The 18995-nt window shown below is 41.6% G+C and overlaps 1 protein-coding gene across 1 annotated transcript in view; it reads left to right on the forward strand.

The window, feature by feature from the left end:
• The window catches only part of SMYD3 (SET and MYND domain containing 3), a 522821-nt gene that overhangs the window by 101756 nt on the left and 402070 nt on the right, over window positions 1–18995 (forward strand). Inside the window, exons 4-5 of the mRNA XM_080922774.1 lie at window positions 478–535; window positions 4395–4531. Of these exons, the coding sequence (XP_080778900.1) occupies window positions 478–535; window positions 4395–4531 (195 nt within the window). The remainder of the gene's footprint in view (window positions 1–477; window positions 536–4394; window positions 4532–18995) is intronic.

Consider the following 18995-nt stretch of genomic DNA (forward strand, 5'->3'; position numbering starts at 1 on the left):
CATAGAGATCTGGAGGCATGACTAGGGTGTGGTGGTACTCGCTATCTAGTCTGATGACCCAAACTCTGCACCCATTGATGGGAGAAGGGGACTGACTTCTGACTATTGCCTTTTGACCTACACATACACACACACACACACACACACACACACAAATAGATGCTTTAAAAATTATGAAGAAAAGTTGTATATAAAAATAATCTTTAAAAAATGTAATTGTAGATGGGTGTGGTGGCTCAGTTTTAATCCCAGCACTCATGAGAGAAGCAGGAAGACCTCTGAGTGATCCTGTCCAGCCTGGTCTACAGAGTATTTTCCAGGACAGCCAGTGCTACATAGTGATGTAGCAGTATATCATGTCTCAAAACAATCAATCAAACAAACAATGTCATCAGAATATCCAAGTGTAGGCAAAGCCACATAATTATATACTGAGGCACTTACCTTGTTTTTGGTATTTTCACTTTTTCTTTACAGATGGATGAAAAACCCTCAGAATCAGAGAGACTTTATTCATTTTATGATCTGGAGTCCAGTAAGTGATTATTCATTAGTTTCTTTTTTTAAATTTTGTAACTATATTTATGTACAGAAAACTTAGTGTGCATGTAACCCAGTTTAGTGGCGAGTTCTTTAGTTTTTGCCTTTTCTAGCTTGGCAGTGCAAGCCACAGACTTAGGACCCAGAACACTGCCTCCCTAGTGGTGGCGGATCTCATCATACCTGTCATTATAATTGGTCCTAATAGCTTCTCCCAGCTTAGCCAGAGCACCCTTGTCTTCTGAGTTAACCTGTGTGAAGGAAAATGTGGTGCATGTCTTCCTGAGGACCAGGCACCCCAGCCTGGGCTTTCCCTTGATGTATGCAGGGTACCCCATCTTTAGACACAGGGCAGGCAGGAAAACCACCAGCTCAATGGGATCTACATCATGGGCAATCACCACCAGCTGAGCCTTCTTGTTCTCCACCAAGGTGGCGACTGAATTGGAGGACAGGTTGTCTCTTAATTGGGACACCCCCTTTACCAGCAGCTTTCTTCTCAGCACAAGCCTTTGCTTCTTCTCTTGCTTTGTCTCTGGCCTGTAACTGTGGGCAAGCTTAAGCAGCTGAGTAGCTGTTTGCCTGTCCAGGGCCTGGGTGAACTGGATAATGGCAGGAGGTACTTTGAGGCACTTATAGGGGGATGGTTCTTTGCTGCAGCAGCCTGATGTAGCATTTGACAAAGCGTGTTAGATGTCTTTTAGGCTGGATGTCCTGCCCAGTGCCGAAGTTACTGGGCCTTTTCTCAAACAAAGGATTGATCACATCTTTGTCCTCCTGTTTCTTGATGACGGTAGGGGTTGGGGCCACCTTCTTCCTCTTGGCCTTTCCATTGGGCATCTTGCTCAGCTGGAGGAGAGAGAAAGAAGAGAGAATTGTCTCATTAGTTTCTTAGAGTTAATTCTATCAGTTATCTGCTGAACTTCCCCACCCCATTTTCTCTCATCTTTCCATAGGTTCAGTCTAGGACAGCCATTCTCAACCTGTGGGTGGTGACCATTGGAAAACACGTGTTTCCGATGGTCTTAGGAGCTGAGACACCACTACTCAGTAGCAAAATTACAGTTGTGAAGTAGCAACGAAAATAATTTTATGGATGGGGTGCTAGAATGGGCTGAGCTGGTAACCCAAGGAAGAGCTGTGGTGGCTGTGGAATAGCACCATGGGTGCCTCAAGGCTTCCTAGACACGGGGTCACACACAGTCAGGGTTATTTTGCTATTGTGTAGTCATGGCTCTTCTTCACTGAGCTTGTAAGTGGTTCCAGTCTCAAACCAGCTAGAACTGGTAGACTACATTTGTTACACAGTTTACCTACCATTCTGGACCCTAGGTGCCAATGGTAATAAATTGTTACTTAAGAAATCAGGGGTTAATTGTTCTATTGGACAAATAATTGGAAGAAAATATGCAAACCTGACATGAGGAAGAGTGTGAGTTCAATTTGATGTCTTTTCAAGTTTTAATAGAGAACTAATTAGTCATTTTTCTTTGTACTACTGCTAGATAATTAACACCATTTACACTGAATTTGACTATTAACATTAGCCCTGCTCAGTAGCAAGCCATTATATTGCCTTTGGTGCAATGTTCTCAGATGTTATTAGTCTGATGGTTCACTCTTAGCTTTAATATGGCATGTGTAGTATAATTTAAACCAATGTTCAAGGAAGTCATATTAGCTTTAGAGAAGTCTGTGTATTTTTTATAAAAAATATAATTGATACATAAAGTATTTATACAAATTTATGGGATCTAGTATATGTAATATATAACAGTAAAATTAAGGTAATTGGCATTTGCATTTCAAAAAAAAAGTATTGTTTGTATGAATTGGGGACCTTCTGAAAGTTGAAATGTTTCAGTAGAAATGATTCAGCATAAGTACACAATAAGTAATGGTGGTATCAGAATGTCAGAAATTTATTGTGTTTTTGTGTTGGGAACATTTAGACTATTTTTATCTAGTAAGGACTTAAACCTGTGTGCTACAGAATAGCGTCTGATTCCTCCTGGCTGACTGTGTTTGGTACCTGTCCTCCAGCCTGTCTTCAGCCAACTTCTCTCTGTCCTTTCTCCCTTCTGATGATCACTGCTTCACTTCAGTAACATTCTCTTCCGTTCTGGTTTTAACTTTGTCAACTTGGTGCAGCCTAGAGTCATCTGAGAGAAGAAGCCTTAGAGAGGATTGCTTGGATCTAGTTGGATTAGAGATTTGCTTGGATCTGGTTGGATTGGAGGATTGCTTGGATCTAGTTGGATTAGAGATTTGCTTGGATCTGGTTGGATTGGAGGATTGCTTGGATCTGGTTGGATTGGAGATTTGCTTGGAACTGGTTGGATTAGAGATTTGCTTGGATCTGGTTGAATTGGAGATTTGCTAGGATCTGGATCATGTGGACATGTCTGTGAAGAATTATCTCCATTCTTAGTTCATGTAGAAGAGCCCAGCCCATTCCTTGAGCAAGTGGTCCTGGGCTATGTACACGGAAGACTGAGTTAATCATGAGCCTATGGGTGAGCCAGAGGGTGAGTCAGCAAGTAATATTCACCCATGGTTTCTGCCTCGAGTTCCATCCTTCAGTTTTCACCCAACTTCCCTCTGACTGACCCAGAAATATAAAGCCGATAAGCCCTTTCTTCCCTGAGTTGCTTTTAGTCAGAATGTTTTTATCACAGCAACAGAAAGGAAACTTCTTAGAAAATGCTTTAAAACTTCCTAATGTGAATGAGAATGTGTGTCTTCTGGCACTTGGCTTATAACACCTGGGCAGTATCTTGCTGCGAATATGTGCGGTGTTTTCTTGATCTGTTCATCCAGTACTGGACACAGTGCTGCAGTTAAGGTGGACAGAAGACCCTTGTTGGCACAGAGCTGTTCCGTGCAATGGCGGTATGATGTTGTGTAGGAGTGCCTGTTTCGCTGCATGTTTGCCGGAATTTACTGTTAGGCATTTGGATAATAACCATTGTAACTGGAGAGAGCTGGCATCTCATCGATTCAGTTCCCACTTTCTGGTGGGAGTATTTGTCATGTATGGGCTCACCATTTGTTTCCTCTCCTCTCCCCTCCTCCCCTCCCCTCCTCTTCCCTCCCCTCCTCTCATCTATGATTCATTTGGGGGTCACAGTTGTGACTCAAAGTGTTTTCTCTTTTGTCATCAAGTTTTCTGCAAATGTGTAAAAAGTCTCAGTAGTTTTTATGCTGGTTTTGTATCCAGAAGCATTACAGAACTATTGTGTCACTTGTAGGTCTTTTCTTGGGTCTGGAATCTTTCTCTTTAGCAGAAATATAAAGAGAAGCCAGGCTGCCTCCAGGCCTGCCCGTGTTTGTCCAACCTGGGAATTCCTTGAGGTTCTGATTTCTCAGGTCACCCAGGTTTCTGTTAGGGTTCATGTTTTATGTGGCAAACTTCAGGTGCTTAAACTTCTTCTGAACTTTCAATATCTCATTTCCTTACTTTTTAACCTTTCAGATAATACTGGTTACCAGTCAGTTGTGACCTACTTGTGAATTATTATGGGAAAAGTCAGTTTAAATTCACTGACTCAGTTAGGATTTACGATGGTAGAGTTGCGCTCTGTAATGTAAAAGATCTGGCAATGTGCAGCTAATTTGGGTTTATTATATTATTAAAACCTGTATTTGCATCGGTTTGTTTTTTTGATAGCCATTTGATATATTTTGTGGATGAAGTTGGAGAGAATTTAACCATTGTAATATGGATCATGAGTTGTATGTCAGAAGAATGAGACTGTCAGGGTAGAACATCAGGAAATATCGTGCTTAATAGCCAGTATTTGAACACCTGAGAATTATTCACGATTATACTATTTATTTTCTTTACAAAAAAGATATTAGCAAACTCACCGAAGATAAGAAAGAGGGCCTGAGGCAACTTGCAATGACATTTCAACATTTCATGAGAGAAGAAATACAGGACGCTTCTCAGCTGCCGCCTTCCTTCGACCTTTTTGAAGCCTTTGCAAAAGTAAGTTTGAAGCTTTGCCTCTTGGCGATGCTGTAAGTCGTGCGCCCCCCCCCCCCCCCCCCCCCGTTTCTTGTCACTTGCAAACACACCTAAGCCCTGATGGGGCACCGAAGACCACTGATCACTCTGCATCTCAACAAATGGAATGACTGTTCAGTGGGGTCCGTACTAAAAAAGTCTTTATCAGTTTCCTGTTTGATCGGTATTTTTTACTTGGAGATCATTCGTTGTCAATACTGCAAATATCTCCATCGGAGAATCTGTTCCCTTTCTCAAAAGAACACAGCATGTATATTTCATACTTTCTGCTGAAGGGTTGCTCTTTATGATTGGATTGATTCTTCATGTTGGCCGTTTTAGCCAGCTGAAACAATCTATTGGAATCTATTCTGATTAACTGACTTTGAAATGACAGGGAAGCACAACTGTTTCTGATTAAACATTTAATTTAAGAGCAGATCAGTGAGCTCCTAGGTTAGGGGCAGAAAACAGATTTATTTGCTGTTTCTTCTGTGGTCTGTTAGTGGGAGCTGGGTGTTCCCTTCTGCTAGTTTGCTTCGGTGCAGGCAGCAGTGGTGCAGGGTGGGGGATGGTAGGGTCCCAGGGCTCCACTCTCCTCTGGACCTGCGTCTTCCTCCGTTTGTTTTCAGTGGTCGACACATTTTACATCGGAAGGCAGCCTTGCCACTTACCTTGAGATTTGTAAAACACACATTTTATAGCATCCTGTGCTTATTTTAAGATTTGCTTTCAAAACTGCCCATTTTGTAAGAATTTAAATGTGATTACTTGGAGTGCTAGAGATTTCTTCTAGTTTATTTCCCCCCCAAAGTTATGTTTATTCAATAAAGTATGCCCCATGGTTTTCTGATAATGTGATCCACAGCATTATATTCTGGTTTGTCTACGATTTAAAGTTGATTTGAAATATGCTGGCTACTCTGGTTGTTTGTTTCATATGTTTTTGAAAAATTACAGTCTTTGGTAATTTTATATGTTCAGTGCACACAGCTTCTCTGATGTTAAACACAGAAACAGCAGCATTTGTCTTATGATGGCTGATGTATCATTTCTCACATTAATAATGTGACTGTCCTGAGGTGTCATTTTTGTTGTTGAAAAATCTTCCATAAAGTGACTAATTGCAATTAATGGTCATATAAAATGGCTTTAAATATTGCTATACTTAAAATGTGAGTCAATGCCTTATTCCCATTGTTTATGGTATTGTTTTTTTGAGACAGACTCTGTCTGCGTAGTCTTAGCTAACCTGGAACTTGCTCTGTAGACCAGACTGGCCTCAAATTTTCAGAGATCCACCAGCCTTTGCCTACTGAGTGCTTGGATTAAAGGCGTGAGGCATCATTGCTTGGCTCCTTAAGATAAATAGATTCGTTCATTCATTCATTCATTCATTCATTCATTCATTCATTCATTTTTTTGACCTGGCTGTCCTGAAACTCATTTTGTAGACCAGGCTTGCCTGGAACTCTCAGAGATCCACCTTCCCCTGCCTTCCGAGTGTTGGGATTAAAGGTGTGCACCACCACACCTAGCTTTGTTAAACAATTTTAACCACATTTATTTTATGAGCCTTTTTCCATGTTGTGTGTGAGGAATATTCTGGCATTGCAATGAAAGGTGATTTGTTCGGACAAACTTTCAATAGTAAGCTCTCCTCTTTCCCACATACTCGTACGTGTGCTTGCTATGAGAGTGGAGCGTTGAAGACTGGGGGAGGGCTCGGGTGGAGAAGAGCTGTACACACAAGTGGAAGCTCCTCCCTTCCAACCCCAGCACAAATACAAAAGGCAGGCTGTGGGGTGCATGCTCGCAGTCCAGAGCGTAGGCAATGGTGGCAAGTGTGTCTGGGAGGCCACCAGTGATGTCTGGTCAGGAAGTCCTAGATCTCAGCCAAAGAGTTTGTCTCAAAAAAAAAAAAACAAAAAAAAAAAAAAAAAAAAAACAAAAACAAGGTGGGTGATTCCTGAGTATCGACCAAAGAATCCACACTGCACAAATGCGTGCCCGTGTGTGTGCACAGACACAGGGAAACATATCTCTTTGAGATTTTAAAGAATATTTGGGCTCAGATTTGTAACTTTTGTCTTAAAATGTACTTCAGTAAATGCCAGAGGAAAGCGGATAATGAACCCAAGGGTCCTGACCTTTGCCTAAGTGTCACCTGTGGCTGTTCTCCTTATAAATCATTTGCTCTCTGGCCTTTGGTTTCTCGGGAAAATGATCTTAATCAAGCTAATTAGTGTTCTGCCGAGACAGAGAGACAGAGAGGAGCTTCTCAATCCCAAACTCTGTGCTTAGAAGAGCCTGCGAGCCTTTTCCAGATGCTGGACTTGGGCAGAGGGCACCACAGAGAGTCTCTCTTCACCCTCGTGTCCTCTGCCCATTTTATTGTCATTTACAGTTAGTCAGAGAGAGAGCACATGGCGGCCACCACAGTCTGTGCCCTGCAGGAGGCTGCTTCTGCATGCCACACTCAAGCTCAGTTCACGGGACTTCCGCAGGCATTTGTCTTCCTTGGTCCTTGAAACCGGGCTTCTCCTGGCCTCAGTAAAAAGACTGTGTGTGCTAGTTTGTTTTTGCTCTTTCTTTTGTATTTGATTATGTTATGTGTCACCATTAGACTTGCTAAACTTTTGTTTTAGCCTTGGTCTTTGTCACCAAAAGTCTGTAGAATATTTTGGTAGGAGTTCATCGTGTTTGTTCAAGCTGAGCCTAGTAGAGGACACAGTAGTAGAGGCTAATCCCTGAGGGCTTTCTCTTCTGGTGACTTTAGATGTTGAGCCGTCTGGGATTTTTGGTGGAGGAATAATGGCCTCCTCCTATTAGGTTCTTAGAATGCAGAATGGTTCTCTTTCTACAGTCTTAGTTTTTGCCTGGCAAGGTTTCCCCTCACACTCTAGAGACCCTAGTTATTTTGTGGGTCACAGTGAGAACCTCTTCCTTGTCACTTGCCACTTAGCACCGGCACCATCCCACACATAAGCACAGGCGTGAACAGCAATTAGCATCCAGATCTTCGGCGTTTCCCCTGTGATACATTCCTGATGATTCCGTAGCTTGCTCATAAAGTAGAGTAGCTCGAGATATCTCAGAACAGATTCTTTTTTGCAGTTCAGATATTAGAGGTCCCTCACGTGGAAATAGAAACCGACCTGGGTTTGACCCTCTGGCAGATTGTCCAGGTTGGCCTTGAAAGGCTGGGTGCCATGAGTGGTAGAGCTGGTCGGCTATCACTGAGGCTTGGGGACACACTGGCCTCCACAGGAGAAGACCGAGAATGGTAGTCTGTGGAAAGAGAGGCTCAGTTTTGAGGCACTTTCAGTCAGAGTTGGAACAAAAGCCCGGTGTTTGCCATTTCCATCGCTGATAAACGCCCCTTCCCGCTCCACACATTTCTCTTGTCCGTTTATTTCCTTGTCAAGTTTCTAGTCAGGATTTGAGGCGAATTCTTCCGGGAAGAGCAAGAGTTCTAAGGAAGTCTTCAGACTGAGCCCCTAAACATTCGCTCCAAAGACAGAGAAGGAGCACACTAAGTGCAGTTATTAACTTAGGAGATGAGAAAAGCACAGCCACCGAGAGGCCCGACTCATTACTTAAACATTTTCTTTCATGTGATTATTTTATGTGTGTGCACCACATGTGTTCTGTGCCCACGTGGGCCACACGACAGTTCCGGATCCCCTGGAACTGGAGTTATAGACAGTTGTGAGCTGCCGTGTGGGTGCTGGGAATCAAACCTGGGTCCTCTGGAAGGGCAGCCAGTGCTCTGAAGCCCCGAGCCGTCTCTGCAGCACTGAGAGGACAAATTTAAAAGGAGACCATGTGGCATGACATTTAAGTCATCTTCTCCAACCAGGAAGTGAATTCCTCCTGATTTGTGTTTGTTTATCTGTGCATTTGTGTGTGTGTGTGCATGGAATAGTAGTATCATCTCCTCTGTGGGTAAAACTGAAGACTAACTGTAAGCTGCTTGGTAGGCACATACTGGGAATGTCTACTGCTGTTGCCCCGCCTCCCTGCGTTATTGGTATTTGAGTATAAAATGTCAGCGTTTATGCCTCCCAGTGCCGTCTTTCAGCGCCGAGCACAGGCTGCCACTGGTTGTAAACCAGAGTTTCAGCTGGTTGCTCACTGCCGTGCTCAGAGCTGGCGGTGTCTCTCGAGATGCTGTGAATTACCTGTCTTGATGAGAAGACATTTCACAGACAGGAAATAGTATCTCGCCCTCGTAAGCTGTTTTTTGTTTTAGTCCAGAGTTTATTGAGGCAAAAATCCACATCTACCTTCACTCACAGCAGCCCACTGACCCCAGTGACTTAGGGCCTTTCTGTAGGTGCTGTAAGGAGTAGGTAACGAATGAGCTCGGTTTCAGACTTGGACCTGAAGAGGTGAAAACTATACCATACGTGTCCCAGTTATGATAATTTGCTGAAATGGACTACAACATGTAATATTTCTATTTATAATAATTATTGGAACTGTTTATAGGTTGGCTAAACTAATTTCTGTAAGCAGTTTTTGAGGTTTCTATTAATGCACAGAAAATATTTGTTTAGGGGTTTATTCAGGGTTCCAGAAAAAAAAAATCAATCTTTTATTCTAGATTTGTAACTTTTCTAAATATGAATTCTGACTGATTAGAAACAGAGTAATATCTAAGCAATAAAGTAGAAACTGAATGGGTTACACAGAATGTTCGAGAAATAGACTTTAAATTGGAAGCCCCAGAATAACAACGACCTTCCTGCCCACAGAACATATGTTTTTGTTAGTGTCCCCGAGCTCCGCAGCACGGGTTTCACTGTGCTGTGCCGCTGGCATGGAATTGTTTTCATTAGAAATTTCACATCTGTTTGGAAAGATGTTTCCTCCTCTCTCCCCCTTCAAATGAGACAATAACACTCCTGGTCACATTTTTATACTTTAAGGCATATCTGCCATCTTAAAATATGATTTTTTAATTTAATAAAATGTAATTTTTCCCGCTTTTAGTCGTATTTGCAGTGTATGCTGGCTGTATGAATTTGAAAGAGGACATTTGAAGGTGATTACTTTTATATTGGTATCAGGACACTGAAATTTCATATTCTGTTTTGTTGTGAGCAAACTCTTTACTTTTTTAATTGGAGGATTCAGTTTGTTATAACAAAAATCCTGTGGATTAATAAGACAAGAAGATATATTTATTAAATATTTTGAGGGACATTAGAGATAAGGTCAAATTAAACAGGACTCATTCAAATTGTAAGTTGCATTTAGTTGGTGTGCACTGTTAAGGCTCAGAGTGCTGGTAAGCTACCTCATAATTCCAGTAAAGAATAGACAGAAAGAAAAAAAAGCATTGAGTAACCATTTCTTTTAAGTACTTTTTCTTTTTTCTTAATTCTCTGGGAGACTGCAATAAAAAGAGCAAAGCTGATGCTGGTGTATCTGAGGCTCAGTCTAGAGTCTTCAGTCCACTTGTGCTGCTGTGCCTGTGTTGGGTGACTTCCGTGCCCTGCGCTGTCTAATTTGTAGGCAGACTGTCACGTCTCGTTCTGAAAGGTCACGGGTGTGCGTGCGTTTGCCACTTGATGGCTTCGGGCTCACCTCAGACGAGATTTTAGAGCCTTTTTGTTGATGAGCTCAATGGCTTTCACTACCGCAGCTGGCTATCAAGTAGTAAGGAAAGCAATTTTTTGAATTAATAAAGTGATGGATTGTCTAATTACAAAGCCGATGTGAGGTGGCCATATTGTAACTTTGACTACATTACTAGGTAATCCTAGTGACTGATCAGACGGGCCTGGGTTCCATTAAGGGGAAATATGCTATTAAATATTTAATGCTTAGAGCAAGCAGACAAGCCGGGACTGCTAACCTCCAGGCACCAGGGCGCACATACCTCTGTGTTCTCGGCAGTGACTATGTGATGAGGCACTGTGGTGTGCTCAGAGCAGCGGCTGCAAGTCTTAGTCTCGGGGATTTACTTCTCTGCTGCCTAAGACAGGCAAACAGCCAAGACTGAACAATGATCTTGGCATTCTAATCGAGAACTGGTGATAACAGTCATGATTTATGTTTTTTTCTTTATTATAATGGATTGAGTCTCCAAGTAGATTTAAGAGGCATTTATTCTCAAAGATGCATGTCAGCCCTTCAAGGAAAGTGAAGTTTGTAGGACACTTGGGGCTTTGAAGACAACACAAACTATTGCTTGCATTTTAGTGATGATATTTATACATTCGTTCTTCAGTTTTAACATTTGGTTACTACTCCTCTTAGTTTATGTGTAAATTACCTGTGATGGGTGGGAGATTATCATGGCTAAAGACCAGATGCCCTAACTTCTGAAGGTGGGAGGCAGTTAGTGGGCTCTTTATTGGCTCTTTTATTATACCTGGCTGTAAGGAGGTTAATAGCCTATCTTAGGTCCATTGCTTTTGTTAAAAGTAATGACTGTTTGCCAAGCCTTTTATTTCTTTGTTTGAGGGTCTAAATTGCCATGAGTTTAGATAAAGGTGACTCTTGAAGACAACACAGGCTGTGAAACAGGAGATACTGCTACCATTGCTGGTGCCCTTTCTTTAGTGACCAAAACTTGCTTCTCGGGGTACTGTCCCGCTATAAGACAGTGAAGCCCTAGCAACTGTCCTGTTTAACTGTTGGCCAAATAAAACAGTGCAGAACAATTAGGTGACTTTTCTGTTTTGTGGATATTACTTTAATAAATGCTTACAAAGAGTGATTCAACCTGTAAGTTTATACTAGGCAGAAGGCCATCTTTAATATCATGGCACAATTCATGAAGTTTGCTAAATTAGCTGTCAAGTCAGCGTGGTTGACAGACTGCATTTCAGGAAGCGAAAACCTGCTATGTTGTTACTCCAGGGTGTGGAAAGCCTTTCTTTAGGAGTAGATGGCTGTATGGAGGCAGCTGGACGGCACAACTGTGGTCGGTCCCGGAGCTGTTTGTTCAAAAAGTTAATTGCTTTAAATTGAAAAAAAAAATCCCAACTTATCATTGGATTTTATCTATCTATCTATCTATCTATCTATCTATCTATCTATCTATCTATCTATCTCTCATCTATCTATCTATCTATCTCCCTCTCTCATCTATCTCTATCTATCTCTATCTATCTACCTATCTCTCTGTCTATATCTATCTATCATCTATCTATCTATCTATCTATCTATCTATCTATCTATCTCTCATCTATCTATCTATCTATCTATCTCCCTCTCTCATCTATCTCTATCTATCTACCTATCTCTCTGTCTATATCTATCTATCATCTATCTATCTATCTATCTATCTATCTATCTATCTATCTATTCATTTATTTATTATTTTGCTTCAACTTCTTGATTCTATTGTTCCAGATTTCCAAGTACTGGGATTACAGGTGTGTATTTTACCACACCCAGTCATATTATTTCAAAATCTGTAAACCTTACGAGGTGACAAAGTAAGTTTCCTTAATATTCACACTACCTCACAGGGAGTTGGTTTGCTGGAAGCCTGGGCCGTGTGTTAGAAAAGGCCATAGCTGTTCACTAATGAAAGTGTTTATGAACCCAGAACATCAGGTCCCACCTATTCTGATATTTCCTGGAATGGTCCTTCTGTTATTTCCCTCGGTAACTTTTGAAAATAAATGGGCCCCCTTTTAGTTTGCAGGCTGTGTGAAAGCAGATGGTGGGCCAGATTCGGCCTGTGGGCCATTATTTGGCAAACCGTGAATCTTGTATATAAAAGATATTCTGCACATAGTAGGAAACAGAATGTATTATCAGAAAGTTCTTTAATTTAAAGAAGAAATAAGATGGGGGAGCGGGTAGGAAATGTTTTACTTCTAACAAGTCATTGATTCTGTTGGTTTTGGTTTCCTGTACTATTTATTTATCAGCAAATGTATATAGTCACAATAGCTGATTTCTGCATTCATTTTTAACTCTAAGATTATTTAACTCAATAATTTAAAAAGTCTTTCAACTCAATTATAATTAATAAGCCATGAAGTTATGCTAAGGAGAGGGAAAAAATGCCAAATAGAGAAAACATATACTTATTAATCTCTTATGTATTTAAAGCATATCCTGTTTCTGTTTACATGTATTTTGTGACAGGGTCTCACCATGTAGCTGTCTTAGAATCTGCTATGTTGACCAGGCTGGCCTTGGAACTCACAGAGATCTACCTGCCTCTGCCACCCAAATGCTGGGATTAAAGCATATACCACCATGTCCAATTATTTTTAAAAAATATTATTATTTACTACTATTATCAGGGAGACAATGAGGGAGGGAGAACAAAAGAGAGATGGGGGCTCACCCTGGGGCAAATGCTTTCATGGGAAGAGCTACCTCCCTAACCCTGTTTATTTTGTTTTCATGAGACCAGGTTTTGCATTGTAGCCCAGGCTTTCCTGAAACTTTTAATCCCCCTGCCTCACATCTCTATCTCCTGGTTGCTGGGATTACAGGTATATATCCTCATTTTTGCCTGTGTTTATTGTTCATGTGCATGTACAAATTTAAAGGTGCTATATTTTGTTTTTTTTTCCTGATACGAAACACAAATATATATTCTTATGTTAGTATTAGAAATATTTTGGTTGAATATGTCAGGTCAAAATGTGTGTGTGTGTGTGTGTGTGTGTGTGTGTGTGTGTGTTGAGCATGTGATATGTGAGTTCACATACATATGGAGGCCAGAGGTTGATAGTGAGTTTCTTCTTCTCACTTTTCTTCCATAATCTTTTGAGATAGGGTCTCTCGCTAGTTCCCAGATTGGTCTGAGGAGTCTGGCCACACCAGGAATCTGCCTTGATGCTATACTGGGCTGCAGACTCTGGTACTGCAGGCTCTAATGTGGGTGTTGGGGAATCTGAACTCCTGACCTCATGCTTGCATGCCGCATGCTTTCACCCACTGAGCCATCTCCACAGCCGGAGGTTCAAAGTGTTTCGCTTGATTCTTTAGGTTTTTGTTTTTTTTTTTTTTTAATTTTTATTATTACCCTCACACTGCATTGTGGTTTGTCTGTTTCTATTATAGTTGAGAAGAGCTTTTTACTGAGAGGAAAAGAACAAATATATTTTAGAGGTGTGATGTTAATAGTGATAAAGATTGTCATAAATTGCTCTGCTATATTTTATAATAAGCAAGAGCAGAGTTATATTTTTGAGACTAGAAACCATTTGTTGTCCCTTGATACGGAAAATAGGGTGATTTGATATGTTAACAAAAATGGAGAGGTAACTTTGGTGATGGCTTCTCTAAGGTAGGTTAAAAAAATATGTCTCAGTCAAGGTCAAAAGTAACCTCCCTACCGTCTAGGAGTGGATGGTCAAAGATATGTTTATATCAGAACATATATGTTCAGTGCACAGTGTTGCATGCTTAAAGGGACATACCCCACATGTCGAAGAAAAGCCAGAAAGCTATTTGTAGCCATACTGTCCGAAAGTCCTCTAATACTCGATGTTCTAAGGATCATCAGGCCACCCTGGTATAACGGAAAGCTGCCTGGCTCTGGAGGGTTCCATTAAGGATGGGAGTGCAGATGTCAGGATGGGTTGTCTCTCTATATAGCAGGGCCAGATGATATGTGGTGTGCTCATGGGGTTTGTGAAGTTGTATTCATGGTGTGTCATGGGGGCTGCGGGATTTCTATCTCGGCTCATCTTCTGGAGGGTGTTTCCCACTAAGGTGTCAGCCAAAGTCTTCAGTCAAGTCCAGCTCTAGAGCTGGACTTTCTGTTTTGTAAAACCAACCACTGGTGTTTTCTGCCGCCATCTTTAGTGAGCGAGTATTTTGTAAGCTGCGCGTCTTTCTCTCCAGATGTTCAGTTAGGTGGTGAACTTCATCAAAACACAGTCATGCTGCCTTCTCTCTTCATCTGGCATGGCAGATGATAATTCTCAGCTGAACGACAACAGAAACGGTTTATCTAGCAACCTCGAGAGCTCTTCTTTCTTCCCTCTCCCATGATGCATCAGGGGCTGTGCAGAGGTGAAGACTCACTCGTGACAGAAGAAAGCTCCATGCATTTCTCTCTTGCTCTGAGACTCTTTTTAATTCCTTGACGCCGACTGGTTCAGGAACTACCCTCTGAATTAATGCGAAAATGTGCCAAATAGACCACACGCTTCCTTAACTAACGCCAACTCATCAGCAGGGCTTGCTTCTTATATTGAAGATCATCTTTATAAAGCCAGGAAATTAAGAATATTTGATGGAACAGCATTATTCCTATGAACACCCGAAACCCGATTAGGTTGTCTCCACACTCCAAATTTCAACTACGGAGATTCTGTATATGTTGTGATTAAATGATTGTTACTGGCCAAACCTGCTGAGTCTCCTCACCTCAGGATATCTTGATTATAAACAGAATCTCCACATCATGAGTTAGCAATGTGTGGATTCATATGGAGTTCCAGTGCTCTGGCCCAGTATACACCATGAAGTCAGTGCGAGTAGACAGTTATGTTGTGTGTTTCCTCAATAGATCAAGGGGCAGTTGAAGGATTGGCCTCAGGGTTCCTAGTGTTACACTCTCCGGTTCTACTTTTAGTATCTTATAACCCTGCAATGCACTTTACCTATATACCCACAGTCATCTCCTACAGCAGCGCTCTGATCAGTTACTCTGGTCATTCCGCTTTTCGAAGGTGAGGAACTGTGTTAGGTCATGCTCTTCATCAGAGAGGGGATCAGTTGAGAGTTTCCCTCGGTCCTTCACACTGCCTTCTGTGCTTTGTGGGTTCCACAGTAGGACTACTAGAAACAGGGGCACAGTAGGACTACCCAGAGTATAAACAGGAGCAAATTCCAGAGCAACAGCAATAAGAATATTTGTTAGTATTTCTCTTAGCAGTGAATTTGAACATGGTGTTTCTTGCTGTTTATATGCAAGTGATACACTGTGTTCTCCTGCTTCCCTTTTACCAGGCACCCCTGAATTAGTGTGGATAGGGTGGGTTAGAAGATGGTATGCTTTCTTAGCAAGTGGCTTTGCATTGGCAATGATGCAAGTCCGAGTAAACATAAAGGAAATTGAAGGAGAACCCGCATGGGTTAGGCTGCCTCTGACACCTGAGTTCTATAACCTGGAAGTACTGTGTGTATATATATTAAAACATGAGTTATGGAAGAGCTCCCCAGCATGGCTCTGGATTGTTTTTAGGCCATTATTTGGCATATTTTCTCTGCAATTCTATACATAGATTGTACATTAAAACATCTTATAATTTTTATCAGCTATGTATGCAGTGTAGAGTAAAATCCTCTTCGGTAGTACTTTTTTTTTCCTTTACATGAGTATTTATTCAACCTGAGCACATATTCATTAATAGCATGAGGAAATCATTATACAGTATTGCTTTTGAACACATGCTTTCCAAGCAAAGTGAAAACAGGAACTCTCCTGCGGTCACCACTCACAGATACCTGCACCTTAAGTTACTGTAAGACCCGAGTCTACCTATTGTAATTAGATTGGGGGGGGGGGATGAGTTCTGGTTTTAGGCTTTGGTTGTAACAGGCTGTCAGCCCAAACTGGCTGTTATCACACCAAGGGTACATTCTCCATCTCCCTCCCAGAAGTTAAGTTTCCAGGTGTACCAGCAGTGTGCTTGTATGTGCTCGTATTTGCTTAGTGCCCAGTTGATGGGGAAATATGTCTCGCACCATGCCTCTGTGTGTGTGTGTGTGTGTGTGTGTGTGTGTGTGTGTGTGTGTGTGTAGTTAACTGTGGGTAAAATGGATTAGCTTTTAAATTGTAAACAGTTGTTAGCTAGATGTGTTTTTCTGGTTGTGGTATCTTAAGTAGAGCCAACGTGGCCAGGTTAGTGTCTCTGTTTGACTGTCATATAGGAAAGTGCCCAGGGCAGAAATGCCCATCTAAGGTCTCCAGGTACCAGTTCTGGCTTGTCAAGTAGAGCTGACTTCATTTTTCCTGCATGTAGTTTTATCAGTGCCTTTGGAATCCAGATGAAGGCATCAGGTCTCCTGGGACCTGCCCTGTGGGTGGCTATGAATTGAACCAAAGTCCTACAGAAGAGCAACCAGCGCTCTTAACCACTGAACCATCTCATCTCCCCAGAAACCAATGTTTAAACCTAATGTATCAATAAAATCTTGTTCTCTTGACAAAGAAAGGAAGGAAGGAAGGAAGGAAGGAAGGAGGGAAGAAAGAAAGAGAAAGAAGGAAGGAAGGAAAGAAGGAAGAAAGGAAGGAAGGAAGGAAAACAGGAACCTTACTACATTCTAGAAATCTGTAACTGTTTTCTGTGATATGGCCCATCCCTGATCTTTTGCCGATTCTCCCCCCACCATCTGCTGGTGGTGGTGGTGGGGGGTCCTCAGCTGTGGCTTTCCCCACCTGTGTCTTGAGAAAACTCCAAGCTTCATTTCCTGCCTTTTTTCCCCCTAAAGTCCAATCTGTATTTTTGTAACTATTAATGAAAATTTTCACCTGGGCAACTTGTCTCACTTCTGACTCTTCATTCCAAATTTGTAAGCCCCTCCTTCCATATAGAAGCATCCTCCAGGAAGCATTTCTGCCCCTGCCTTTTGTACTGAAGGCTTGTTATGACCTGGTGCCTTGCTCTCCCAGTCTTGTGTCTCCACCTTGCTTGTTTATATATGTATTTGCTGCTGCCCTAGTTAGGAGTGTTGTTATGTTGTTCAAATCTTGCTTCTTTACTGTTTCCAGATTTTATACACTGATGGTAGAAAACATTGAAATGTCTAATTTTATTAACGACTTATCTCCTCTCATAAATTGATTGATAAAATATCATTTATAGTATTACAAATTTAATCTGAGGAGAGTGGTGGGTGGTGTGTGCGGACTTCACTGCTCTATCCAATTAAACTGTCTGTTCTTACTTTACTACTAAACCCTCCTTTATTCTTTTGTTTATAAAGGGCATCATTGGTGTCCTCTAATAAGAAAATGTAGCCCTGTGCTTCCCACCCCATGGGCTATTCCTTGACCTAACATTTTTATGTTTGTTCTTTTGCTACTTTTATACCTCCTTAAAGGTGTCTATTAACAGGGATTGGAGACAGCTCAGTGTGTGAGAGTGCTTGCTGCCCTAGTTACCCACAAGACTCCAGTACCTTCTAGAAAAACAAGGCATTGCTGTGAGTCAGTTGCTCTCTGCTTAACTCCTTGTTATTTCTTCAAGAGACTGGGGTTTATGTTATCCTGTAAAAGCCTCAATTTTTTCATGGTAGCAATAAATGTGGGAGGCTTGAATATAGTCCCAGGGTGAAGCATTATTGAACTAGTTTGTAAAGCTGATCATGGATATGAGGGCACACAATCAGAGGTCATTCAAGAGAACAAACCAACAGTGGTGTGTGCATTCCTTCGTGTGTGCGTGCATGCGTGTGTGCAGCTAAACACCATTCGCTCCTTTGGCTCCCGTGATAATATTATTCTGACCTGGTTCAACTTCAGCCCTGAGTAATAATGATCCCCTATAGTAGTTGAGTAGATTTTTCTACCTTGTCGGTGCTGTTGGATTTGATAATTAGTTAATTACAAGGATGCGATCAGATTTCAGAAATTCATTTCTGCTTGCCAGTGGTTGCTAGGGCTTTGAGGGCTTTTGTTTTGTTTTGTTTGTTTGTTTAATTGAGTCATTTTATTAAGAGGTGAAGGTAGGGCAGGGCTTCTGAGTTCAGTGGCGTCTGATGTCCCAGGTAGAGTAGACCTATCTGGTCTTGTTGATCGAGGGCCCTTTTAACTTTTATGTAGAGAAACAATGATCCTACAAAGATGCTTTTGTGCTAAAAATACTTCGTTCATACCAGTGAGACTGGAATATTCATTACTTCCTACCACCCTAGTCTGCCAAAAGACTCCCACAAGGTCTTCAGCATCTTGTGGACACGAGGCATTGTGTTCTTAATGGTTAAAAATAATCTCTCAGTTTATTTGAGTAGAGCGTTTTCTTCATGGCGAGAAATGTTGAGACTTGATGATTTTGTTGTTTAAAAATCCTTTTGAAAATTACTAGATGTTTTCAATTATAGAACACAGTGGGGCTCACAATGAGCTGGACTGTTTGAGAGGTTGTATATTTACTGACAGCTATCAGCGTTTGCCAGTTCCCTTAAAGCTCAGTTCCTTTTTTACCCCTACCTTTGTTCAAGTACCGCCCACCAGTCTGCTGGACAACGTCCCTTCTACTCCCCAAGCTATTGCGGTCATCACTGTAGTCCACCGGAGACTCCATGGTGCACTTGTAGTGTGCTGAGTTTGGCAAGGAAAGCAGGGCACTGACCGTGGCGGCCCTAGGTTCTCAAGGGAGTTTTGTGTAATATGTTTCATTTGTCTGTGTATTTCTTCCAGTTCTCCAGACAGACAGACAGACATGCTAAATCTTAACTTTCCTTTCCCCGTTTAGTGATGGTGGGAGAGGAAATACGAATTTGC

Source organism: Micromys minutus (assembly GCF_963924665.1).
Source record: "Micromys minutus genome assembly, chromosome: 1".
NCBI lineage: Eukaryota > Metazoa > Chordata > Mammalia > Rodentia > Muridae > Micromys > Micromys minutus.